Source organism: Desmodus rotundus, chromosome 7, assembly GCF_022682495.2.
Source record: "Desmodus rotundus isolate HL8 chromosome 7, HLdesRot8A.1, whole genome shotgun sequence".
NCBI classification, from domain to species: Eukaryota; Metazoa; Chordata; class Mammalia; order Chiroptera; family Phyllostomidae; genus Desmodus; species Desmodus rotundus.
Window position 1 is genome coordinate 115079264 of NC_071393.1, and position 27677 is coordinate 115106940.

The following is a 27677-nucleotide window of genomic DNA, read 5'->3' on the forward strand; positions in this document are numbered from 1 at the left end:
ATAGATTTTATTTATTTCTTTATAGAGAGGGCAAGGGAGGGAGAGAAACATAAATGTGTGGTTGCCTCTCACTCACCCCCCTACTAGGGACCTGGCCTGCAACCCAGGCATGTGCCCCAACTGGGGATCGAACTGGCAACCCTTTGGGTCACAGGCTGGCCTTCAGTCCACTGAGCCACACCAGCCAGGCCAAATTCTCTCTTCTTATATCAAGTAGGTATTTGCTGCTGTTAATGGCAGTCCACTTTGTAGTATATAATGTTTGTATCTCTGTTCCTCACAACCCTATATTCCCTTTCCATTCCCGTATCCTTCCCCCCATTTTCTGATTACGAGGTAGGACAAGAAGTTCACAGTGTGTGTCGCTGTATCTTGTACTTCCACAGAACCTAGGAAAAAGTCTTCTCATAGCAAGAACAGAATGCGTTGTTTATTGAATAACAGTTGTAGTTCTATTTCTATTTCTGTCCTGATAATTTACTATCCTTACCTAGCTTTATAAGGCAGTAATAAAATATAATTTCTCTGGAATGTAAATTGTATTTCAGATCAGCAGTATTACCTGTCACATGACTAAAATCTTTAAAAAAACAAACAAAAACAAACTGTATGCCACAAGAGTTTTCAGATTTTCCTTGCTGTGATAATTGATTTCTTACTTATTTCCACGGGGATTCATTGTTTTGCTGTGTTTACTCATAGGCTTGTGAAGTGGTTTAATTTGTAGTGTTTGCAGATAATGTGCTCTGAATATGAAGTAAAGCCCTTCACTATGTATTTATATGAATAAGGAGATGCACAATTTTGTGACTGTAGCAAGTGGAACCACAATTTAAATACATTTGTATCTATCTTCAAGAATGGAATTGAAGCCACCTCCGAAAGAAACAATTATTTCAGATAAAATGAAATAAAAATTAACAGACATTACTCCTGGGTACAGTTGGCATGAGGCCCAGGTGCATGAAGTCACAAGACAAACGTGGCATTATTTTCTGGAGCATCCATTTTCCTCAACAATTTTGATTTTCAAAAAGTCAAGTGACTATCAGATAAATTTTAAAAAGTAACTTAGGCAAGTATAACTATATTGTGAAGTATAGAGTGCAAATTTGTCATGATTTTTCAGGATAAAATATGAAAGGTTACCTGTTTTTTCTCCTTTATTGTTGATTTGTTGAAGAAATTTAGAGAGTAGTGGCTTAAGATGGATGATACGAAAATGAGATGTTAAGAAATTTGTATGTTACTTTTTATTCAGGCATTTTTTTGATTTTAAGCAGAAGAGAAAACATAGTTACAGAGTTCTCTTTGACCAAAAAAGAAACATGAACTTGTCTAAAGAGAGAGAGATTTTTTTCTGACCCAAGAGGAATTATGTGTCTTGTCTATTACCTTGATTGGAAGTTTTCATTGAGATTTTTCAGAATTTGTGGAAGCAGCGTTTTGACCTTTAGTAAAAATAGTTAATTTATGGTAGCCATGCTGCTCTAGTCCACCTCCTGTTGCCTTCTGGCTGTTCAGCAATGGAGGGAGAGCTAGCTGCTTGATTGTCACAGGTGGTGGTTGTTAACCACACATTCAAGAACGAATTCTTACCAGTGTTGAAAGCACAGATAATCTCTGGAAGGAGCCACTTACATTACATTTTAGTTGGCAGTAGATGCTGTAGGTAGGAATATCTTCACATCTTCACCCGCAGATTAGTCTGGCCGAATCTACTTTTCATCAAAAGAAAGAGCTCTGCATTTGCTTAAGTTCCCAAAGAAGTTCTTGTTTTGAATGCCAAAGGAGCCTAGAAGAGCTGTTTTCCAGCTTTACAACTAGTACCTTTACTATTGAAGCTTTTACATTTTCCTCTCAAAAGAGCCAGATTAAGTGGGCCACATAAATATCTCAGATACTTAATGGATTTCTGTGATTCTGTTGTACTGCTAAACCCTTCAACTTTTGCTGCTGAGTATTAATGGAATGCACTTTTTGTTTCTGAAGTGGAAGAAGAAACTGGAAATCAGGAAATTGTTTATGGTTGAGGACCCAGAGGTAGAGCCAGTTGAAACCAAAAGTAACTTTACTTTCCATGATATAGCTGGTGGTTTTTGTTTTTTTACATTTACAATTAGTTAAGAGATTTGGGCTGATTAGCTTTCCTGATGGTGGTGGTAAGGAATTCAGGGACAATGGGTATTTTTAAATAAGTGAGCCGTTGGATTTATAACCCACATCTGTCCTTATGCTTAGAAGAATGTGGAGACGTAGAGGGTTCATGGAAAGGAATTTATTTATTTATTTAGTTTATTTACTTTTAGAGAGAGGGGAAGGGAAGGAGAGAGGGAAACATCAGTGTGTGGTTGCCTCTCGAGCACCCCCTGCTGGAAGTACAACTTGAGTCGCAACCCAGGCATGTACCCTGACTGGCAATTGGACCGGTGACCTTTTGGTTCGCAGGCTGGTGCTTAGTCCAATTAACCACACCAGCCAGGGCCATGGAAAGGAATTTAGAATGTAGGGGAAAGCTAAAGACAGTCTTGGATGCTGTTTCATAAAGTACATTTTCATAATAAAGTATTTAGGTCTCAGCAGTTGAGAGTTGGGTGAAATAGCCATGTGTGTTTCAGAACCTTTGGTTTCAGTGACAAGTTTCCTGGAGGGTACAGTCTTTAATTTCAAACCTGTGTGGAGGAGCAGAGTCTCACTGATGGGATTTTAGTGAAAGCTGCATAAAGACCTTACTTGTGATAGATTATTGATCTAAAGTAAGAAAGGAACACGTCGTTAGAATTATAGTTACAATATTTTTGAAAAATAATTTTAACTGTTTAATTACAGCCCTTGCGTAAAGCAGCTTTTCTTTATTTAAGATGCCAGGTAGAAAAGGTTGGCAACAAGAAAATTGGTTGAAGAGGCAGGTTTGAGAAAGAAACTCTTGTAGTGGTTAGTTTTATAATATTGCACAACTTATATTGAAGTTATTTGTATCATAACTTTCTCTTATTCTTTATTGTTAAATGCTTAAGGGCAAGATGATTTTGAATTTTGAATTGTTTGCCATTTAGCATAGTATCTTGCACACAATAGGCTCTTAATTTGTTGAGTAAATTCATTTAAGAAGTAAATGCTTGTTGAGTAAGTATTCATTAGAGATAGCTCTCAGAATGCTGGTGGTTAAGAAATACCTGTTAGGTTACATTAAGGAGCCACAAGGTTATTTTTGTTTTTCTTACATTGACAATTAGTTAAACTCAACCTTGAGTAGAGCTGTATGCATTGTGACCGGGAGCCAGCATTTGTGCAGAAGGGCATGGTTTGTGTTTGTGTATCTGAAAATGTGCCACAGTATGTGTTTACCAAGTAAATTGATCCGTACTTTGGGGGATGCATGTGTATATGGTTTTAAATTAGAAAAGTTTTTGTACGTATACAAAAACTTTCATAATTTAAAACCGTATACGTGTGGACTTGAGAGGAATTGAAAGTAACGGACTGGAAACTATCCAGTGTCCTGAGGTCATTCTCTAAATTTTGTGGTTTGAACTGAATTAATTCCTTAATCAGGGGACTTGAAATAAAACTTAGAAACAAGAAGAACAGAAGTGCATTAGAAGCCAGTAATTTTTTTCCATATTGACACAAGTAACAATCTAGATTTCTTTTTAAAGTTAATGAAGTCTTACAGTCAGTTGCTTAATTGTGAGAAACATTACAACGTGAATTTTGTGTGTGTGTTTTTAAAAAGGATTTAAAAAATTTATCTTTAGAGGGGAAGGGAGGGAGAAAGAGAGGGAGAAAAACATCAACGTGTGGCTGCCTCCCAAGCGCCCCCTCCTGGGGACCTGGCTTGCAACCCAGGCATGTGCCCTGACTGGGACTCGAATTGGCCACCCTTTGGTTTGCGGGCCTGCGCTCAACCCACTGAGCCACACCAGTCAGGGCAAATTTGGGGTTTTTATTATGTTACATGTGCAAGTCATGGGGGAGAAGGATTTGTGCAATAATTGGTTGATTCTTACTTAGTGTATGTGATTTTTATAAGTGATATTCCCACATTATAGAAATTATGAAAAAAGAAGCCATTGTTTCAGCTCCTGACCCATCTGATGTTTGCATTTTATTGTATAAAATTGTCTAGTGTTTTTTGGTTCACTTCAACTACGCATGCTTTTATTTTCAGTAGAACTAGCATGTACATAACATTATACTTTGCTTTTTTCACATAATTAAATTTTCAACTGTTGAATTGTTTAGGAAACATTCTTAGTTTGTGCAACTATTGAGCAAGACAGCCTGAACGAGTGGGAAAGCGTAGCAGATGTTTTGTGCAGTATGCTAGTCCTGTGATTTAATATTTCCGGAGCTGGTTAAGGATCAGAATATTAGCTATCAAGGGAAGGAAGTGATTTAAGTACCAGCATCTAAGGAAGAAACACTAAAATAAAAGTTTGGTTTTATAAAGTTAAGAGCAAAACCAAATCTGCATTTAACAGGAATGTTTTAGAGAAGACATTTTATTTATTTTGTGTACTAACTCTTATTTAGTACATGAATGATTTTCACTTTTTTGGTTGATTTCTTCCCCTCCCCCATCCCCCACTCCTGAATTCGCCTTGTTTTTTTTTTTGTTTGTTTGTTTTGTTTTTTAAAGAATGCCAGACCAGAAACCGTCACTAATGATGATGAAGAAGCCTTAGATGAAGAAACAAAGAGAAGAGATCAGATGATCAAAGGGGCCATTGAAGTTCTGATACGTGAATACTCCAGCGAGCTCAATGCCCCTTCACAGGAATCTGACTCTCACCCGAGGAAGAAGAAGAAGGAAAAGAAAGAGGACGTATGTGTTACTGATTTCTGACAACAGTCATTTGTCCAGTTTACTTTTTATGGTGTCACTCTTGTGCTTTCATTACATTTCAATTTCTGAGGGAAAAACAATGACTAGCATTTATAATAATATACTGTTAAGCCTAATTTGACCAATTAACTTTAATTTTTTGACCAAAACATTTCTGTTTTCCATCTTTGAAATGTACTGGCATGGAAGCTTCTGATTAGCTTTGGATTCAAATTCAGTAAGGCGAAATAAACCTGGAGTGATGAGGTGTAGGGACTGATATTAAGGGTTAAAGTGAAATGTTTTTGTTTTTGTTTGGCTGTGAAGGGGCTGGCCATGTTTTGCCTTACTCTTCCTCATTATTATTCTGTCTCTGCTCCAAGTAGATGCTAGTCTCATTCACAGGATTTTTACCCATTTTTTAAATGTTTAGCCACCTCTCCTTATAAACTATGTCTCATATCCTCCGTGGACAATAATGCTGTTTAAATTCTAACTGGAGGACAAGGAAAGAGCAGCACAAGATGACGCACTCCACCCTAGTGTGTTTTATTATCACCGTTCTTTGTCAGACCAAGCTAACTCAACAGTAGGGGGTCTAGGTTGAAAGAAAATGTTTGGTTTTTATACCCATTTCTTTTGAATAAACTTAGAGAAATTGTGGGGAATGGGTTTTTTTTTTAAGATTTTATTTATTTATTTTGATAGGGAGGGAGGGGAGAGGGAGAGAAATATCGATGTGCGAGAGAAACATCAGCTAGTTGCCTCTTGTATGAGTATCTGCTGGGGCCCTGGCCTGCAACCTAGGCATGTGCCCTGACTGGGAATGGAACTGGTGACCTTTCGGTTTAAGGGATGACATTCAGCCCACTGAGTCATACCAGTTAGGACAAGAGAGTTCTTCAAAAATGTTAGAATTATGTTATATGCATGGATTGTCTCTATGCCAAGAAAAAGTACTATGAAATATTGGGTTTAATACCAAGGTTCATATTATTTCATATTTTACTGCCTTATTAGGGCATCTTCAATGTTCTTTGTGGCCAAATACATTTTTATTACTTGGCTTGTTCTTCCTCATCATGTGGTCATAAATACCTGTCTGGTGAAATGCTAGTAATTGGGAACAGTAATTGGACGAGGCAGTGAGGTTCAGGCTAATTGAGGCCTGTGGAGTGTTCTCCCTTCCCCACTAATAGAAAAGGAGAAAATAACTAGACATTGATGTTGGATATAGGTTTAGAGGAGAGGATCAAAGAAATCCTGCTTTATGGCGGAAATTACAGGAACATTTTCTTGGTATGACTGTTTCCAAATCTGGATCAAGGAAAAAGCCCCGCTAGTATGAGACAGTCCTCACTCCATTGCTTAAGGGAGTTAGAGGAGGAGGAGGAGGTAATGGGAGAGGTTATAGAGAGTGAGTGAAATCCATTTTTTATTTTCAAGTAATTTGAAATCCAGAAAATGTCACAGAAATTTTGCATTGTTTGTATTATAAACTTAGAGCATTATTTTACAGAGTAATGTAAATTCTTGGGTTTTTGTTTGTTTGTTTTTAAAAACTCTTTGTGGGTTTTTCCGCAGATTTTCCGCAGATTTCCAGTGGCACCCCTGATCCCTTATCCACTCATCACTAAGGTTTGTTCACATTGTAGGCTTTTACAATAACTGGGTTTACTGCTAATTGCCAGATTTGTGATTCTTGTTTATATGATTTTCCTATTTAACTTCGATTGTTAGATTTGCTGCTATATTAGTTCTTTTAATTTATTTACTTCTATCTTTTGTAAGACCTGTACAGATATCTAACCTTTACTTTTATTAGATTGATCTTTATGCATTCCCTCTTGTCCCCTTTCTGTTTTAGGAGGATATAAATGCTATAGAAATGGAAGAAGACAAAAGAGACCTGATATCCCGAGAGATCAGCAAATTCAGAGATACACACAAGGTAGTATTCTTGTTTTTTCACTTGATACCAATCTAGACTTTTTACAGAATCCAAAGCAAACAGACAAAAAAAATCAACCTTACATTAGGATATACTTTTAAGTGCTTTTTATAGGGTTAATTGATACTTAGATAGAAAAAAAACAGAAGACCAATACCATATTAAAGTGGACCATGACATATTGTACTTAGTTTTTCAGTTAGTTACTACTCTGCAGTCATCTCACTTTAATATGAGTGAAATCTAATTTTAGTTTTAGATTTCAACATAAACATCAAGGACAGATTTAAACTAGATTCAAGGGGGCAGGATAACATACACTGTAGTGTATTTCTGGGGGCAGTTATTTAACTTAATCTTAGGAAAACCATTTCTTTAGAGCTGAGGTTAAAATTTAAGATTTATATTTGCATAGATTAAGTTGAGAGGGGGAGATTTTAAAAAGTAGGTCAGTGGTTACCAGACTTACCAAATTTTAGATGCATGGAAGAACTGTAAATGCCCATAAAGCTAATCTATTCATTGACCCCCCACCATTATGATAGAGATCATATGGTGACTAATGCAAGATGAAACACTCAGCTTGGAAAGTAACAAGGAATAGGATGTAAGTATGAGCTTCTGTTTTTTATTATATTTATGGATGCCCCCTCAGAAAAATATGCAAAGGGGTAACTGGCTTGGAAATGGGTATTTGTGCATAGTAAATCCCACTCACGAGTTTCGCCTATTGAAAGCTTCTCTCAACGACAGTGCATCTGTGAATGTTCGCTGATGTTGAAGATGATGCTTATGGACAGTGAAATGTAAACACTGCATGAAAGATATTTTAATGTCAGAGCTGAGATATTACTGGTTCTTCCTCATAAGACTGAGTGACCTTTAATTCAGTGAAATGTTGTGTTTAGTTATATTTTCTTTTATTTAATCTTAATTTTTCTCGTTGCTTTCAAAATTCCAAGTTGACAATCAATGCCGCCGAACATTTATCCAGGCCCAGCCCTAGCTGATACACACAGTGCTTTTTCAGGAATTAAATATGTCTAAAAGCACAAATGCAGTTCTGCCGAATTGATTTTTAGACTTAAAAGGGTAGGCCCTGGGAAGTTACTTTAGAGGAATACTTTTGGTTAGGTTTAATATTCAAATTCAGTGTCCGAGTAAGCTTGAAAATAGTATACAGTTGTGTGTGTGGTTTACCCCCTTTTTGTTATTTGTTAAACCCTGTCACGTCATCGGTAAAAATATGATGAAATTGTGTTCTTAATTAATTCAAGATACCTGCTTCAGAGTTTTGAGAAGCTGTTAGGCATTTGACTGCCTAAGACTTAATTCACTACGGGAGGAATGTTTTGAATTTCCAAAATGTGCTTTAACAATTAAAGTCAAAATGAAAAAGAAAAAATGTTTATTTTATCGGGTGGTATGGTTAAAGGAAATGTTTAAAACTTGAGTAACAAAAAATGAGCTCAGTGAACCTTTGCATGTTTTGGTATGAGTTTATTAAATAACCGCAGACTGTCAGGGTATCAGCGTGGCAGGGGGCGTCCATTTACAGCACGGACGAGTCTGAAGAGAGAACAAGGTAAGATTTATGATTTTTTTCTATCCTTCTCTCTTCATTGTTTCATTACTTTCTCTCATCAGTTTAGTCTCCATTTCCTCTTTCTTCAGTCTTTGTCTTAAAATATATGTGTGTGTCTGCTTGTATCTATTTATTACAGATATAATCTTTTAGAAATGCATTTAGTATGAACCAGATTCACTCACCTTTTCATTTACTCAGAACAAAACCTTTGAATTGAGTTTGAAACAAATTATTATTTACATAAGTGAAACTATACACTTAAGAAATTAAGTAGTGCATTGACTAAGCAAGAGTTAAAAAATTGAGGAATTCTACAAAAGAAATTATTGGAACAGCTAAAATAATCTGTAAGTATTTATCTCAGAAATAAATTTCTTTATAAGTGTATGACACTGAGGTAAGTTTTGTGTAGTCTAGCCTCATTGTAAAATCTAAATTTTTATAATTTTATAGAACTGTTTCAGAAATCAGAATTTGGTCCTTTAAGTAGCTTACAGTTTCTGTCTTCTTTCTACCATTTTCTTTTTCTCTTCCCTTTGTAATTTCAATGTATTCAGTTTTAGCTTTGCCTACATCTGTTTTGATAAAGACTGGCACAGCAGCTGAATATATTGATTTCTCACGCATTAGCTTTTCTTTCATACTCCTCTCAGTTCTCTGATCCATGAGCAAGAGAAAAAGAGTATAACAGGTAAGATTGCTTTTTAAAGTTGTTTTAAATGCTTTACATGACTGAGAAAAGAAAAAAAAATGCACATTTATTGCTACAGTTTATTTCAGTGACTCTAATCCTGGAACCAAAGGGAAAAATATGTTTTGTTTTTGTTTTGTTTTCCTGTTCGGGGTATTTTCTTTTTTTTCTGAGATTGTGTAGAAACCGTGTGATACACTGGTAATCTTGTCAGGGTACAAACTTGGTCTTACTTTGTTATTTGGTTTGTTTGTGAACCATGTACTTGCTCTTCCTCCCAGAAACATAGCTTGTAGGCAAGGTTAATCCAGTGTTGGCGATCCATGTCCTAGCACAGCATCTGTAAGTTAATACGCAATTGTTCCTTCCAAGGATGGATTTATCACTGTCAGTATATTTTTATTGTCTTATAGGCATAAGGGGAATAAATATGTTGCTTTTACAGTTAAGTTAAATGAAACTTACTACAATAATGTACATTTTTTGCTTGAAGTGAGTGATTTTCAAACTTTTGCATTTGGTGGGCTATCCATCTTGTAATGATGGGAGTAAATGTTTCAACGTAGATAGTAAAGCAGATCTTGGCTGAATTCACCTTGCCTTTTGGAGGGTGGGCACACCAGAGCGTAGATTAGTTGTGTTACAGTGGCCTCTTTTCCCACCTCTTTAAAACCTGAACTAGTAACCTTTAGGTAATGGGAAGTCTGGGGCTAAAATTAGTATCAGTAGTCCCAGTGATTTACAGAAATTTATAATGGGAAGAATTACATTTTAGCCAAGTGATTGTATTACTAGAAATTTTTATGAACCAACACGTTTCTCATGGTCATTTTAGTTATTATATAATCATTGAGTGGCCAGCCACACTTGACACAATCTCCCAGCATCCAAGATTGGAGATACCTGGTCTCTGTAGAGCATATGGTTTTGCACGAAATTAGTCTTGTGATTACTTTAGTTTAATTTGTCAAGTAAAACCACAAGTATTTGATCATAAAGTACCAGTGGTTTTTTTGTTGTTGCTGCTGTTTTTTTGTTCCCCTTCCCCCCCAATATTGGGCAGTGCGCCGGGAAAATTCTGAATATGGGAGCTACAGAGTTAACTCTAAAAGTACTTTTATTGGTTTCTAGAAACTGGAAGAAGAGAAAGGCAAAAAAGAAAAAGAAAGACAGGAAATTGAGAAAGAACGGAGAGAAAGAGAGAGGGAGCGTGAAAGGGAACGAGAAAGGCGAGAACGGGAACGAGAAAGGGAAAGAGAACGTGAACGAGAAAAGGAGAAGGAACGGGAGCGGGAACGAGAACGGGATAGGGATCGTGACCGGACAAAGGAGAGAGATCGAGACCGGGATCGAGAAAGAGATCGTGACCGCGATCGGGAACGGAGTTCAGATCGCAATAAGGATCGGAGTCGATCAAGGTAAGGCTTCATAGAAAACTTCATAGAAGTTTTCCTGATAGCTTTAATCAAACTGCAGGTTAGCACTCTTAGGACTCTTTACATATATGTGATGAGAGAACTTAGCCACAGAGCATGCCTGGCTTGCTGTATTGCACATGTAAAAAACACTGGTGAGAGTAACAATTTTCATCTTTAAAATTAGTTTCTGTGTTAAACCGGTTTTTACACACACCCAGAACACACCACTGTCCACCCAGTTCTATGGGCAGACAGGATTCTCTGTTGTCTTCCTGGGCCAGTGGTCTTTTTTTTTCCTGGTGTTTCATCGAGGTCCTGTATACTGGGAAATGAGCTCTAGCACCCCAGTGCTCAGCCTCTGGTGTCTTTTATTTGGTCCTATATTCCACTGGATGCCCGAAACTCACCTCCCAGACTCTAAATTTACTCTCTTTATGACTCCTCCTAATTACACCTTTGTTTTGTTTTGTTGTATTTAGAATTTTTTCTTAATTATATTGATTTCAATTGATGACTCTCAAATTCTTTATAGGAATGAGGAAGTAAAAAAAGAAAAGAAATGGAAAAGGGAGAATAGGGAAGGAAGAAAAGCACATCTTTTTTTTTTTCAAGCTAGTTTTCAGGCATATTATTTGAAGAGTTAAATATTCTTTATTTGATATTATACATAAATCACACTAAAATGCATTTAATTAAGTAAAAGGCAACAGATTAGATGCAGGAAATTTTAATTAAGTTGGCATAGTTAGGACCAAAAAAGATAAAATGGATGCTGCCAGCTTATCTTCGGCCATTGCCTTTTAACACGTTAATGAACACAATTTGAAACACGAGTCTTGCTGTTCAAAGAAACAGTGAAGCAACAATATTTCCTCAGTATTTAAACATGTTAATATGACCAGTTGATAAATCTAAATACAAAACCAATCTCCTATAGGTTTTGAGATGACATTCACCATCTGTGTCAAAAGTTGAACATTATGAACCAAGTCCGATCATTTTTAGAAGGGAAGAATAGTGATAGCACTTGCTGAACCAAAATTACCATCACAGTTCAAAAAGCTGATCATATTCATTTAAACACAAGCCACTTCTATTTACATCAGGACTGAGCAAAAGAAATGTTCTGTCAGCCATCATGATCTGAATTCTGGTGTATGAGATCAGTTTAAATACAGTACAAAGTTATGAGACACTTGCAATAACTCAGTGGCCAACTACTACTCATTAGTAGCTTTCTAAAGATAAGCTGTTAAATCTGCCCTTCTGTACGCTTCTTACTGCTAACGAAGATCATTTTTGTTCTAGGAATGTACTTCTTGCTATTCTTCAACTACTCCATCAGTGTAACCTCTCCCGAGGTGATGCCTTTGTTCTTGTTGGCATCCCTGTAAGAAAATCCAGGGGCCTGATCTGTCTTTCAGGCAAATAGACCATGGAGATTAAGCCCTAGTCTTGTGCTGTCCTCTGTCTTCCACAGTATGGCACAGGGTGCACTTCTTAACAAAAATCTCGCCCTTCTCAACATCACTCATTTTTAAATCTATCTTTCATTACACACAGTGCAGAGAGGTTCCCACTCGCAAGCCGTACATCCCACTCTGTATGTGAAATATGCATTTTTGTGTTGCAGATTTTCCATCTTACTGTAGCTGAAGGGAGGTCCACTTTAGGTCATTTTACCAGTTGCTGAAATTGGAAGTTCATTGTTCTTAGTATTTAGTGGGCATTCAAATTCTTCTTTTCCTTCCTCCCCTGGAATAATAATTAGTATCCTTTTGAATAACCATCATTGAGATTTTGACCTATATAAAATCAGTGTTTTTATATATCTACTATAGATATGAATCCATAAATACTGTATTATTTCATATGTATACATATATGTTTGTATTTAACTAGATCCACGGCACCATACCATACACTGCAATTCAGTTTTATCATTCCGCATTAAATATTTGGGAACTTTTTATTGCTCCTAAATATAATTTTAATTTTATTTCTGTAAGATGCCAAAATGCTCTTTTCTCCACACCCTTCCAACACCTTTATTTCTTGACCTCTGGTGAAACAGATTATCTTTTACCACATTCATTAGTCCTTTTTATTTCTTATACCCAGGGTCTTTTGTCTGTGTTCTGAGATACCAATATGCATTAACATTGAATTCAGAATTTGGGGTTGGAAATATATTCTGTGTCTCTTTGACAAATACAGAGGATTTTACAATTGTACAGAAATCAAATGCTGAATTCTGCCTTGTGAGTTTGTATATTTCATATGTTCTCTTTTCCTTGGTTTTTAAAGGAAAACAGGAGGCTGACAGATTTATTTTTATCTTTTTTTTTATGTAGAGAAAAGAGCAGAGATCGTGAAAGGGAACGGGAGCGGGAAAGAGAGCGAGAGAGAGAACGGGAACGAGAAAGAGAACGTGAGAGAGAGAGAGAACGTGAAAGGGAACGGGAGCGCGAGAGAGAGAAAGACAAGAAGAGGGACCGAGAAGAGGATGAAGAAGATGCATATGAACGAAGGAAACTTGAGAGAAAACTCCGAGAGAAAGAAGCTGCTTATCAAGAGGTAAATTGAGGAAATGCTTTTATTTGTAAAGCTTGGTACTTAGTAGCTTAGTCAAAAATTTAACCCTTTGTATACATTTTTAAAACTCTGAAATTTCATTTTTAGCGTCTCAAGAATTGGGAAATCAGAGAACGGAAGAAAACTCGGGAATATGAGAAAGAGGCTGAAAGAGAAGAAGAAAGAAGAAGAGAAATGGTAATATTCTAGTTATAAATCAGTGATTTTCAGATATAAACGAGATTAAATCTATATTGTTAACTAAAATTAACTTTATAATTAAAGTGTACAAGCTCCCAGTATAATACTATTTTCATATATTTTAAGTAACCTTGAGAAACCTTCAGTACACCAAAATCTTTTTTCCTCTTATTTTTTATATTTTTGCTATCTGTAAACAAAATTACATTTTGATATACTTTTAAAGTAAATCTGTCAGAGAGTAGTATATAAAATGAGAGTTGATAGAACATTCTTTGATCACGAATCTGCAACATTTTTGAATTTAAGAGGCTTTGATATTCTGTATTGGTTGGTACATTTGGGTGGAGGAGTGTCATGAGAAGACCTCTGGTTTTACAAATCAGAACTGTTGTCTTCTGTATACAGCATTAATGGATTGTAGTTCTTCCTTAGAATACTGTTTATTCTTTTAACTATATGATAATCATAAAAAATACATCTTGTTTTTCACATTTCACATTTGCATTGCTTGATATGTAAGAGTGAAGCAGTTGGTTTAGGTTGTTACTAAAATGACGAAAGTGTATTTTATCATAGTATTTGCTTTAGTAGTATGTTCCATGTGTTCTGTCTTTGCCAGAATTTCATTAAAGTTTCTTTATCTCCAGTTTGGAGATTATTCTTCCCAAAACTTCACTGAAGTTAGGAGTCTTCTTCCAATAGCTTTTAAACATGAGACATAGAGGGCATTTTTTTAAGTAACCAAAAGGGTGTATGCAGCAACTAGATAGATAGTACGGGTGTCCCGGATCGCACGTCCACCATCGTTACTGAATTATTTAAAGTACTTCTTATTTCCCTGGAAGGTAGCTCTCGTTCTAGAATTTCTTTTTCATCCCTAGGTTAGAGAATGATGGAAGGAAGGAAGAGAATGATAGAGTAAGAGACATAATTATTTGAAGAAATGTGTGCCACCAACAACATTGTGGAATAGATTTGAAGTGATTCTGCTTCCTACAAGCAAATCTGAAACCTGTGTTTCTAGAGAAAAATGTCCTATTATTTTTTGTTTAGGGACTTAAAAAACAAAAGCATTTATTTGCTCATTGTAAAAAATGTTCAAGTAACAGAAATCTTTGATGTAAAAAGTGGAAGTTTCTGCTCTTCAAGAGTCATAACTTAGGTTTGTTTTAATGTTTACCTTATCAGCCTCCCTGTGTTTTATTTAGTTATTTATATTGTCATGGCTACCTGATAGTCTGTGGGTAGTATTGTCAGAGAGATAAGGGACATGCTCTAGCATGTGTGAGAGTGTTTAAGGAATGATGAAGGTGTATTCATAGTATTATGAGAGTACAGAGAGATTCTGGGGGTGGAGTTGGTCATAGAGGATTAGATTGGGGAAGTCTTCAAGGAGAGGTAATATATGAACTTGATGAAGTATGTTAAAAATTTAGTGTAGTCAGAAACCTGCTGTTATCTGCTTTGTATGTAGATTTTATCATCCATATAATATAGGTGTAGATTATATATTTATACATAGGCAATTGTTAGATATAATTGCAATTAAATACAATATTTGTTGTATTTAAAATTCCAAAAATGGGAGTAAGAGGTTCATGAATTTTCATGGTTTGTGTACTCAAAGTGAGACAGGCATTACCTTTAAGTTGATGCATGAACATGATTTAAAATTTTAATCCTGCATTTCACAAAAAACTACTTGTAGCATCATTTACCTGCAAATGTGTAAAAAAATTTTTTGTTCAGTTAACATATTCAGTAAGATAACTTTCAGTTTTGTTTCTTGGTGTGCTCGGGTTTCATTAATTAGAAAATAATGACTGTACTTTGAAGATTGTATTCAGAGAGGAAATTTATTATTGTATGCTATATGTGGTTTTATTTTACAGACACGTCCTAAATCTGACTTGTCTTATAAGATAAAAAAAATACTGTTACGCACATTTAATAAATGAAGTATATGAGAATTATAAAGTTCAAGTGGTATGGATAAGAAAAATCTGTTCCCAAGAAAGGGGGAGGGTATAACCTAAATGACTTTTATGTTAATTTTGCACACTTTGTCCTTCATTTCCTCAAAGGCAAAAGAAGCTAAACGACTAAAAGAATTCTTAGAAGATTATGATGATGATAGAGATGATCCCAAATATTACAGGTAAAGAATCCTTGTTTTATGAACTCATATTTTCAACATTTTTTAGCTGTATTTTCCCTTGTCTACCAAGGAGTAAAAGTTCAGTCAGCAGAATAAACAAGAAACCAGAATCTTCATATTCTATCTTGTAATCACCCCCATAGCTGATAGGCTGTTTTGGGGAGGATGGTTGGGCAATGGGGGAAAGAGCTCTCGGCAGAGGATTAACAATTCTATGTATCTTTTTGGTGTGGGGGAAGTCCATAGTAGTAGTATAAATTTTCCTTCATTTATTTTAAAGATGTCCAGTTTTAATAGCAAGTTATTACTGACCTTTATAACTGCCTGAGGTGGTCTAGAAATTGATGTCTTCAAGGATTTCAGCAGTGCCACAAAGCAATCCAGACACCCTTATATCCCCTCCCCAACCCAGTTGATGATATTACTGTGAAGTGAGCACTGGTGAAACCTGCCTTCCCTCATCTCTTTGTTCCCATGGTGTTTCTAAACTACTATGATTCTGGCACTTAAGTCACTGCTGTAAAATTGTTGGCTTTGTTCTGCTCCCTCTACTCCAAACTAATTTCCCTGAAGATATGGACAATATTTTAATTTAAAAAAAATCTGCCCTGACTGGTGCAGCTCAATGGATTGAGTGTGGGCAGCTAACCAAAGGGTCGCCAGTTTGATTCCCAGACAGGGCACATGCCTGGGTTGCCAGGTCACCAGTAGGGGGTACATGAGAGGTAACCACACATTGATGTTTCTCTCCCTCTCCTCCTCCTCCTCCTCCTCTTCCCCTGTGTCTAAAAATGAATAAATAAAGTCTTTTCAAAATAAAAAAACCTCATATATACCTTGCATGATCCAGGCATGTAGTAAAGGCATTTAATATATAATTAAGTTTTATACACTAGAGCCAAACAATGGAAGCATCAGAATTAGCAACTTACTGAAAAAATGTCAAAGATTTGATTTTGTAGAAGATCCAAAAAATGTAAACTTACTGAATCATGAAATAGCAGTACATAATTCAGCATTCTGAGATATAAACTGCTAGTTAGAGAGAACCTCTATTTTCTATTGATTCTGCACTACTTTCTAGGACTTTTTTCCCACAAGGGAAAGAATTTACTTCAAGATACAGTTATTCTTAGTGTCACAACTTCTTGTGTTAATTTTTCACAACTTGACATCCAAGAGCACAACTTACTCGTTGGGGTTTCCCTGTGGGATAGGCACAGAATGAGAGCTTTCATTCTTTCTGGAAGTTACTTGTCTGTTTTAGGTAGTTTTTTAGAATGACTTAATGAGGCATGGTGTTAAATGATAATACAGTGTTCATTTATTACACAGTAATGCGTAGAGATCACGATGTCTTGGGTGTTCTGCAGATAAGAATCTTTAGTCTGTTAGCGTGCAGCTTTTAGTATTGAAAGAAAGTGCTTTTGGAGACCTCATATACAGTTGCTGATGGTCTGAGTATTGAAGATGGCCTATTACGATTTTCTTTTGCAGAGGAAGTGCTCTTCAGAAAAGGTTGCGTGACAGGGAAAAGGAAATGGAAGCAGATGAACGGGATAGGAAAAGAGAGAAGGAAGAGCTAGAGGAAATAAGGCAGCGACTTCTGGCAGAAGGGCATCCAGATCCAGATGCAGAGCTTCAGAGGGTGAGTTACTATCACATACATAACAGTATTCTTTTAAGATTATCAGGTCATAAGTACTGGAAGCAACCTAAGTGCCCATCAGCAAATGAGTGGATCCAAAAACTATGGTATATTTACACAATGGAATTCTACGCAGCAGAGAGAAATAAGGAGCTTATACCCTTTGCAACAGCATGGATGGAACTGGAGAGCATTATGCTAAGTGAAATAAGCCAGGCGGTGAGGGACAAATACCATATGATCTCACCTTTAACTGGAACATAATCAATAGAAGAAAAAAAGCAAATAAAATATAACCAGAGACATTGAAGTTAAGAACAATCTAACAATAGCCAGGGGGGAGTGGGGTGGGGACAGTGGGAAGAGGGGATTACAGGAACTACTATAAAAAGGACACATGGACAAAATCAAGGGGGAGGGTGGAGGTGGGGGAGGGAGGTGGGTTCAGCTGGGGTGGGGTGGAGGGATGGGGAGAAAAGGCATACAACTGTAATTGAATAACAAAAATTTTTAAAAAAGTAAATACAAGATCAAAAAAAAGATCAGGTCATTAAAATTTTTTTTATTAAGTTTATTGGAGTGACATTGGTCTCATGTCATCTTAAGCTGACTGTGATGTAGTTTAGTTTATAATGGAAATGCACTTTTATGCTTCATGAATCATGCTATTTGGGGGAGATTATTAGTAGTTTTATTATGCAGTTGGTTTATTTATAAGTTTAATTATTCTAACCATCTTCTAGATGTTTTATTCCTTTATTTTTGCGAATATTACTTAAGTTAAATGAATGTCTTTCAGTGAAATTTTGCTAGAAACCTCTTCCTACAGTGTGCTTTTGTGGTTGGAGTTTCCTCTCTCACTGCCATCCTAAATTATTTTGTTTCCAAAATAAAGATTTTTTTTTTTAAAAAGCTTGTCATTTAAAAGGAAAAGATTGTGTCATAGGACGTGACATACCCCATGCTTATTAGGAATATAGAGTGTCATTTTTAAAAATTTGGGGCTCGCAATGTATCATGAATCTAATAATGTTCTAAACTCTTCACATCAACTTTAAAAATCTGGTAACCTGCTATTTGTTAACAGAAACCATGTCTTCTAACATGTCCCTTTTATTTTTCAAAATAAAATACTGTTCTTTTTCTGTTGATAAAGTACTTACACGAGTAAATAGAAAGTTCAGACAACATAGAACACAATAATGAGATTAAAGACTGTCTGATTTCTACTAGCCAGCTATAATCATTATACATGTGTAGTTACTTTTTAAATGTTAACCTCACAGGTACTCATATATCCCACTCATATGTAAGTTTTATAAGTGGAATTACAATTCACATGCTGTTTTCTGATATGTGTTTAAATGAGGTATAATCTTTCACCCAGAATTTTACTATAGTGCTTATGTCTTTTTTCATACTTTTCTTTAAAAATATTTATTTTTAGAGAGAGGGGAGGGGAAGCAGAAAGAGAGGGAGAGAATCGTTGATGTGTGAGATACATCAGTCGGTTGCCACTCACACACCCCCAACTGGGGACCCTGCCTGCAACCCAGGCATGTGCCCTGACTGGGAATCAAACTGGCGACCCTTTGATTTGCAGGTCGGTACTCAATCCACTGAGCCACACCAGCCAGGACTCTTGTTTTCATACTTCCTATTAGGGCATATTGTCAGTCTTTTAAATCCTTACCGTTAAAAAACAAAAAACAAAAAACTTTACCATTATAACATTTAGGTTGGGCTATTTTTTTAATTCTCTACCAGTGGATTTGAAATTTTACATTGTTTAGAATATATATAGTTTCTATTTTTTTTGTTTGTTTCATGCACAGAAAAAAATACTGATCTATTTAAATTTTTATAATGGTCTTACACTTTTTTTATGATCTTTCATAATTTCAGGGGAGTATTCACTTTGTTACAGGCCTTAGACTCTTAAATTCCCCCCACCCCCTTATGTCTTTCTTTTCATGAATGCGGAAGTGACTGCCACCCTCGGCCATTAGCTAGGAAGAAGAAATGATAGTGTATGACCAGCTGAGGTTTTGAGTTGCCTCTTGTGTACTGTGTATACTGTTCTAAAATAAAACTTCTGGTTATAATTTCTTTAATAAAAATATAAAAACATCCCTTTTCATTTTGAATCAGCCAACTATTATGTATTTACCTTTGTTAATCTGAAGCGTTTTTTACAAGCCACTGAAGAAAGGTAACATATGTACAATATTTTGAAAATTATGCAGAGTACCTAACACACTTTACAGATTCAGCTTTATAATTATAGAAGCAGTGTATCATTATTCCAAATGAAAAAAAAGATTTTATGAAGGGAATATAAAACAAAAAGCCAGTTGAATTAAGTATAGCTGTGGTCTGCTTGAGTTAATTTGATTATTTTTGGTTTTAGATGGAACAAGAGGCTGAGAGGCGCAGACAACCACAAATAAAGCAAGAACCAGAATCGGAGGAAGAGGAAGAAGAAAAGCAAGAAAAAGAAGAAAAACGAGAGGAACCCGTGGAAGAGGAAGAAGAGCCTGAGCAGAAGCCCTGTCTCAAACCAACTCTGAGGCCCATCAGTTCCGCCCCATCTGTTTCCTCTGCCAGTGGCAATGCAACCCCCAACACTCCTGGGGATGAGTCTCCCTGTGGTATTATAATTCCTCACGAAAACTCGCCAGATCAGCAACAACCTGAGGAGCATAGGCCAAAAATAGGACTAAGTCTTAAACTGGGTATGTTAGCATTTCCTTCCTTTCTTCTTTTTCCCCTGCAAACACCTAAATTTTGCTTTAAGGAAAAAAATAAATGTGCTGCTTGGTAGGTAGATAGAAAAATATTCGAAAATGCCTTTCTAGCTCACCATTGTTTTCATAGTTCTACTAGTGCTCCTATATCTGCAGCTGCCTCGAGTTCTGAGAAGAAGTGAAAAGTTAAATTTTCTAGCACTTGTGAGTAGTGAGTTATTTTTTATAGTTGGGATCTTTCTCTGAGATTTGTGGAAGTATATTTTGCACTGTTGTTGAGGGGATGATGGGTTATAAAATGTAACATTTGAAAATGAAGTTTTCATGCTAATACACTGTTTTTACTATAGGTGCTTCCAATAGTCCTGGTCAACCTAATTCTGTGAAGAGAAAGAAACTCCCTGTAGATAGTGTCTTTAACAAATTCGAGGATGAAGACAGTGATGATGTACCCCGAAAAAGGAAACTGGTTCCTTTGGATTATGGTGAAGATGATAAAAATGCCGCCAAAGGCACTGTAAACACTGAAGAAAAGCGCAAACACATTAAGAGTCTCATTGAGAAAATCCCTACAGCCAAACCTGAGCTCTTTGCTTATCCCCTGGATTGGTCTATTGTGGATTCTGTGAGTAGCAAATTGTAATTTCACATTTTTATAGGAAGTGTTTTTGAATGTAGCATACAAACTCAGGTGATTCTATTAATGACAAGTAGGGATAATAATGTGGCTGGAAACTTGACATTGAGAATTTAGATTATTGGGGAATTGGTGGTGGTACTTGAAGTCTTTATAAATGAGAAGCAAATATATCTTGATACATACCTGTCTTAGTTGTGAATGATTATATTTTAATATTATGAAAACTCACAAGGTTATAGGCTTTTTTGTAAGTATAATTAAAAAGTCACTTCCAAAAATTTAGTAACCATACTTTATTTTGCAGATATTGATGGAACGACGAATTAGACCATGGATTAATAAGAAAATTATAGAATACATAGGTGAAGAAGAAGCTACATTAGTTGATTTTGTTTGTTCTAAGGTTAGTTGTTTTCTTCCTTCACTACCAACATTTGTTTTATACTTTGAAATAGTAAGATACGTTCTAAAATGAAGTATCTTGCAAATACTTGTGATAGTTTAGTTTTAATTAAGAGATTCATGGCTACTTAAATGAATCCTTCCACCCTATTTCAGACCCTTACACCACATGCTCTCATTTCAGGGGGTCAGAGAGGACAGAATTGCTGCTGCTGCAAATTTTGCTGCCTCCCTGCCCCCAGAATGCCTTGCCACTCCCTTTTTGTCTTCATGTTTAGAAAGATGCTGTAGTACAGTTGAGGAGGTTTTGTGGAGACAGCTGATAGCTTGTCTCATCAGTTTGTTTGTTAGTTATCTATCCTTTGGCAGAGAAGCAAAATAGTTTCCTTCATGGCATAATATTTACTGATTGAGTACTCGGTGATGGGCTTTGTTCTCAGCAGGTACTGCGTTAAACATTTTATGTAACCTTATCGTCTTGAAACCCCCCTAACAACCTTAGAAAGTATAAGTTACTAATATTATCCCCATATCACAGATATTATAGTATATAGAAGTACCATATTTCTGTAAAGGGGTAACTAGTTACATTTAAAGAAATGCTTTTCTTCTCCTTGTTTTAACACTAGAAATAGCAGATTTAGGTTGCCCTTTGTGCTTGTAATTACTATGGCATTAAAACTTGGAAGCCTGGATTTGGATTAGAAGACAGATGCTATAGATAATTAAGATCCCAGGTTATGGTGTCAAATATCCATTGAAGAGAGTGGGGCTTGGGGAATTAAGAAATTTATAGAAAGGTTCTTCAGCCACAAGAAATTTCCATACTAGTTTGAGGGTATCTTAACATTGCTTGACTATCTTGGTATTTATTTGTTTTCAAAATGACAATTACTTGTTTCTTTTAGGTTATGGCTCATAGTTCACCTCAGAGCATTTTAGATGATGTTGCCATGGTAAGTCAGAAATTCATTGTTACTGACATTTTAATTACTAGCTATGTGAACAAACTAACTGCTGAGTATGATTGATTTTCTAACTGTGTTGGTTCCAGAATCTTTATAGGCCTGAATTAAAATTTGAATATGTATTAAAAGAGGATAAAGGCACCCACAGCAAGATATAATTAGACATCGCTAAAGTTAGGGTTTCCTTTTTGACCAGTCTCTTCCCCTCTTCCATCTTTCATGTTTGTGTGTATAAATCTTGGACTTATTAATACATTTAGAGAACATTTATTAAGTGCTTCCTGGGTAGAACAGTGTATTAGAAGCATAATAACATGGAACATCTGCCCTTAAACTATCAGGGAGACAGACAGGTATACAAATAATGATACCCTAATATACTTGCTCTAATGGAGATATGTAAAAAGGGGCAGAGGAGATAGAGCATCTAATAGTGTTGAGTGTTTTGGGAAAGCATCACAGGAATTACCATCTAAATTGAGACTTGAAGATTGTCTGTGTTGTCATTTGGACCGGTAATGTTGGGTTGAAAGTGGTCAAACATCACATTCCCAATTGCATTTAATTTGGATATTACACTAGAGTCAGTAGTTGCATTTATCTAACTTGTGGTTTTGTGAGAAAAGGAAGAAGAATGTTGATAGTAGTGGTATGAGTGTGATTGAATAGACTATGAACCCCACACTAGGAGGAGAAGGAAATACTGTTGGAACAGAGCTGGTGGTTTGAGTGAGGAGTGATCCAACGAAGTTAGAGTGAGAGAGTAGAATGTTTAAGAATACAAATGGTGTATCAATCCAGATGATGGCAAGGTGCCAGATACGGTAATGGGACAGAGTTCCTGGGGTAGAGGGATACCGTTTTTTAGAATGACTTCAATGAACTTTTTATTTTAAAGATTTTGTTTGTTTATTTTTACATAGAGGGGAAGGGAGGGAGAAAGAGAGGGAGAGAAACATCAATGCTTCTCACATGCCCTGCACTGGGGACCTGGCCTGCAACCCAGGCATGTGCCCTGAGTGGGAATCAAACAAGCATCCCTTTGGTTCTCAGGCCAGTGCTCAATCCACAGAGCCACACCAGCCAGGGCTGAACTTTTTCTTTAAAAGTTTTTATTGATTTTTTTTTAGGAAGAGAGAAGGGAAGAGCAAGATAGAAACATCAGTTTGTTGTTCTACTTATTTATGCATTCATTGGTTGATTCTTATATATGCCCTAATTGGGGATTGAACCTGCAACCTTGGTATATTGGGACGACACTTCAACCAACTGAGCTACCCCTCTAGGGCTGACTTTAACAAACTTTAAGCCTAGATCATACACCTAGAAATTGAAATTATTGCATGTTGGGACAAGAATTGGAGAGAAATAATGGGAACCAGCTGCCAGATTGCTCCTTTAATGAGGGTGAAAAACTAGGCATTTGCGAGATAGCTGCTGTTGGGCTGAAAGCGTGCTGTAGTGCAGTGTCATAAATCTCAGTGGAGATAACTGTTTACAAGGATGGAAACAGTGAAGATCCAGCAGCTTCCCCTCCCCTGTGGAGACTAAAGCTTTGAAAGTGAGGAACTTTCTGAGAAGTTTGTAAGCGTGTCAGGATCTTTAGGAGATAAATGTCAGGTTTTTGGTTAAATTAAGGAGATGGACCCATTAATGAAAGAAGTTGAGTATAATATGACTAGTATTAAGTGTAATAGGGGTCCAAAGGGCAGAATGGGAAGGCAGCAATGGGAAGAGTCCAGGAGGAAGAAGAATCATTAACATGATACAAGATGACAGTTGACGGGGGAACTTGGATTTTGAGCTGCAGAGTTGTCAGGATGGGGCATAGTGAGGTGCCTAACCAAAAGGAGCTCTAAGGTTGAGCTATTTAGTGTCTAAGCACAAGTCCCATCTAAAGCCAGAAAACATGTTTTCTGCTTCCCAGCCAGCTCAGTGCAGCTGTTGTTGGATTTCAGCTGTTGTTGGATTTCCAGATAAAGCATTTGTGAGAAGTTTGTTCACTCTATAATGCTGAGCCTTAGATGAAAGGAGATAATCCCTGGGAGTAGAATCTGAACTTGTATGACCTTTCAGTGTCTGTAAAAGGTTTTACTTGGGGGTAGAGAGAGGCTTTCTTTCACACTTAGGCCTGCATTAAGGAATTAAGGAAAAAAACAGTGTTCTAGTTTTTGGTCTTGTTAGAGTTGTAATCACTGTCAGTGCTGTGTGTCAGTGTTCATTCATTTTGGCCTGTTGAAATTTTTTTGATATTTGGAGTGTTGTTAGTTAGATTCTTTACTGCTTCATCACTTACGCAGTTTTGAGTATTTTCTGGGTCCTCGTTGATCACAGTGTGAGGAAGGAAACCGCTGAGCTGGTGTTGTCACCCCATTTTGACAAAAGCTCATGGACCCTTGAAATACTTCTCATAAATGAGATTGAATTTTTAGTTCAACTAGTGTTTTTGCTCTTAATTAAAAATAGGACTTTTTCAAACTGCGCCTTTCCTCATTTTACATAAATTAATGCACTTTGGTTGCATTTTGTGCCTTTATATGTATCTCCAAGGTGTGATTTCCATATTAATTAGACTTGCAGCATAGTTGTTTTGAACTACTTATTGGTCAAATATGACTCATAACAGGCTGATTGTAAGTTCATTATTTGTCATCATTGAGAAATTTAGGGAAATTTTCCCAAAATAAAAATTTCTGGCTACTCTTAAGGCACTTATTGATCACTTAGGTGTTAGGCACTCTTTTTTTAAAAATATTTTATTTATTTATTTTTAGAGAGAGGGGAAGGGAAGGAGAAAGAGAGGAAGAGAAACATCAGTGTGTGGTTGCCTGTCACGCACCCCTTACTGGGAGTACAACTTGAGTTGCAGCCCAGGCATGTGCCCTGACTGGCAATTGGACCGGCGACCCTTTGGTTCCCAGGCCGGTGCTCAATCCACTGAGCCACACCAGCCAGGACTATATTAGGCACTCTTCAAAGGATTTTGTGCATATTAATTTTAAAATTATGAACCAGTTTTATGTAGCCACTGCTTTCTTTGTTTTACATAACCCAACAACGACATGTGACTAGTCAGAGTTAGAGGTGGCATTTGAACCAAAGTAGTCTGGCTAGAGATCCAGTTTGCTTAACTCCTAACTTCAGCTGGTAACATTGGACCACAAATCTTCATGGCAGTGATACCCCGAAGCTTACCATAGATGCCTCCTGTAGAAGGAAGCATGATGTTCCGTATTACCTCACTATAGCCTTGATGTAGAGGGCTGACTCTGTGTGTGGGATAAGGGCAGGGGTAAAGGCAAGGACATGATGCCCTAAGTCTTATGTAGATAGGAAGATAATTTGATTTATTCATTTGCCAAAGGGATAGGACCTTATATTTATTCAGTAGTCTTATGTCTCTGCAGTGTTCACTTACTCTGTTTACTGTATCCTAGACACTATATTAAATGCTTTTCATATATTCTCATTTAATATTTAATTCAGTGTCATATACATAAAGACTCCATAAATATCAAGATTGTAAGATTGTTTTGGGGGCAAATGCAATATATTATTATGTAGTTGATACTTCTGTCTAAATTACTGTGTTCTTTATAACATTTTCTTTCCTTAGGAAATAGTTTCTCAAAACATATATGTATATATAAATGTAGTATTTGTAAAAGTTAGAATAAAAGTTGCATCAAGCCCTGGCCAGCTTGCTCAGTTGGTTGGAGCATCGTCCTGTGTGGCGCTGAAAGGTAGCAGGTCTGATCCCTGGTGGGTGCAGTGTCAGTATTCAGTAAGTCCTGGAATTTTGTTGGGTGCATTTCTTTGTAATCTACATGTACTTCTTAACACACTTCTCACACTAGACAGATTTCCTTCATTTTATTGAAAGTAAATGTTTGTCAGTAGATAACAGCCCTTTTTATACCAGTCACTGTTGTTATGAGATGCTGATTGGTTATCTTACCCAAGTCACTGATTTTTCTTTTTTTCTTTTAGGTACTTGATGAAGAAGCAGAAGTTTTTATAGTCAAAATGTGGAGGTTATTGATATATGAAACAGAAGCCAAGAAAATTGGTCTTGTGAAGTAAAAAACTTTTTACATTTAGAGTTCCATTTCAGATATCTTCTTTCCCATCCTTCAAAGGACTTTGAAATTTTTTATTTTTTGTCTTCAAAGACATTTGTGAGACCTGTAATTTTTTTTTAATGTAGAGAATGTGAATTTTTTTTCCTCCCAATTTGTTGATACCCTGTGTATTCCCTTGGTTGTAAAGATATCTGAATCCTGTCTTGGTTCTCTTTATACTCACCAGGTACAAATTACTGGTATGTTTTATAAGCCACAGCTGCTGTACACAGCCTATCTGATATAATCTTGTTCTGCTGATTTGTTCCTTGTAAATATTAAAATGACTCCCCAATTCTTTTGCAGAATTGCACTTAATATTGAACTGTACTGTATAGGAACCAACATGAACAATTTTACTTAGAAAAATACCAGTCACACCTATTACTCTTTCCCCTTGATCAGAATTGGCAAACTTTCATGAAGGCATGAAATTTAAAATTACAGTGCGAAAATTAGCAGACCGTCCATTCCTACTACTGTATCTCTGTGTGAATGTGTTTGTGTGAATGTACATATGAAAGTCTTTCCCCTGATTTGCTCTGGAGGGCTCCCTTAAACATTTCCTCACTGGAAAACATACAACGGTAAAGGAAACACGGTGTCGTGCCAATCCAGACGTCTGGGATAGTTAGGCTGGTAGTCTCCCAGAGCATGATACTCTCTTCTGGCCAGCTGCAGTCCTTTGAATGGAATGGGGTTTTCCTGTTGATAGCTGCCTGCTTCAGCCTCTTTTTTAAGGGAGTGTGAGTCAGTAGTTTCTCCTTGCCCCCTAATTTCATTGTTCGGAAATGAGGCAGATCCTTAGATTCTGGAGAGTTTCATTTAATGCATTTTGCACTGATTGGTCCTTAGTTTAATTTGGGTGTACCTCTTTGTTTAAAAAATTTTTTTTAAGTATAAATGAAAAAAAAACTTTAAAAACAAAAGGTAAAATGAAGCAATTTTACAGACTAGGAAAATTTGACAAGATAAAATAGAATTTCAGCATGACATTTTACAAAACTTTACTTCTTATTTTTAAGGATAAAGTAAGTCGTTTAAGACAGTCACCACTAATTTTTTGTTTCCGTTTTTGCTCTGTGAAGGGTTTATAGCTTGTGTGTGTATTCAAGCACATACCTTGTTTGCCTCTGCTCATCGAAGTTTAAATATACGTAGATGGTGTCAGAGACACACATGGGGCTTGCTTTAGTGTAGATGAGAACTTCACCGGGGGGCAGAACTACCTGAAAATGTACCAAGTTTTAAACAGTTCTCAACAGAAAGTAGGTGCAGCTATTCCCATGTCTGAGTATTTATTTAAAAGAAAAAGAAAGATTGGGAATAGAAATACGAGGCATAACTGAACTTGAGTTAATAGAGTTTTTTTTACATCTTAAGAGGACATTTGAAAACACTGTTCTTAACATTGGACCATGACATGGTTCCATTATGTAAATATTTCAAATATTAAAAATGTATATATTTGATCTCGGGAACTCATTCTTTCAGAGTCTTATTAAATAAATGGCATATTGTAATTGTGTGGCATACTAGAAACTTGAAAATATGGGCTAGGTTGATTTCTCTATTAGTAATTAAAAGTCAAAGAGGGTATTTTACCTTATTTTGGAGTGATCTTACATGTCTATGGAGATACCTCCTTTTAGTGTTTCAATATTTAAAATTCTGTTTTATCAAGGGAAATTTCAGAAATATGCTTCTTGCCACTTAATATTCATTTACTAACCTTTTTT

At 36.3% G+C, this 27677-nt stretch overlaps 1 protein-coding gene and 1 pseudogene across 4 annotated transcripts in view; one reads left to right on the forward strand and one right to left on the reverse strand.

Annotated features, from left to right (window-relative positions):
* The window catches only part of RBM25 (RNA binding motif protein 25), a 52131-nt gene extending 24750 nt beyond the window's left edge, over positions 1-27381 (forward strand). For all 4 annotated transcript variants that reach the window (XM_053927755.2, XM_024567249.4, XM_045201226.2 and 1 more), the window contains 13 exons: positions 4643-4828; positions 6413-6466; positions 6696-6779; positions 10190-10476; positions 12831-13053; positions 13159-13248; positions 15339-15412; positions 16910-17060; positions 19471-19795; positions 20158-20432; positions 20752-20850; positions 21758-21805; positions 25808-27381. In XM_053927755.2, coding sequence (XP_053783730.1) covers positions 4643-4828; positions 6413-6466; positions 6696-6779; positions 10190-10476; positions 12831-13053; positions 13159-13248; positions 15339-15412; positions 16910-17060; positions 19471-19795; positions 20158-20432; positions 20752-20850; positions 21758-21805; positions 25808-25900 — 1989 coding nt within the window. In that variant the 3' untranslated portion in view covers positions 25901-27381. The remainder of the gene's footprint in view (positions 1-4642; positions 4829-6412; positions 6467-6695; positions 6780-10189; positions 10477-12830; positions 13054-13158; positions 13249-15338; positions 15413-16909; positions 17061-19470; positions 19796-20157; positions 20433-20751; positions 20851-21757; positions 21806-25807) is intronic.
* LOC112310966 (cytochrome c pseudogene) lies at positions 11697-12818 on the reverse strand (annotated as a pseudogene).
* Positions 27382-27677: the final 296 nt, after the last annotated feature.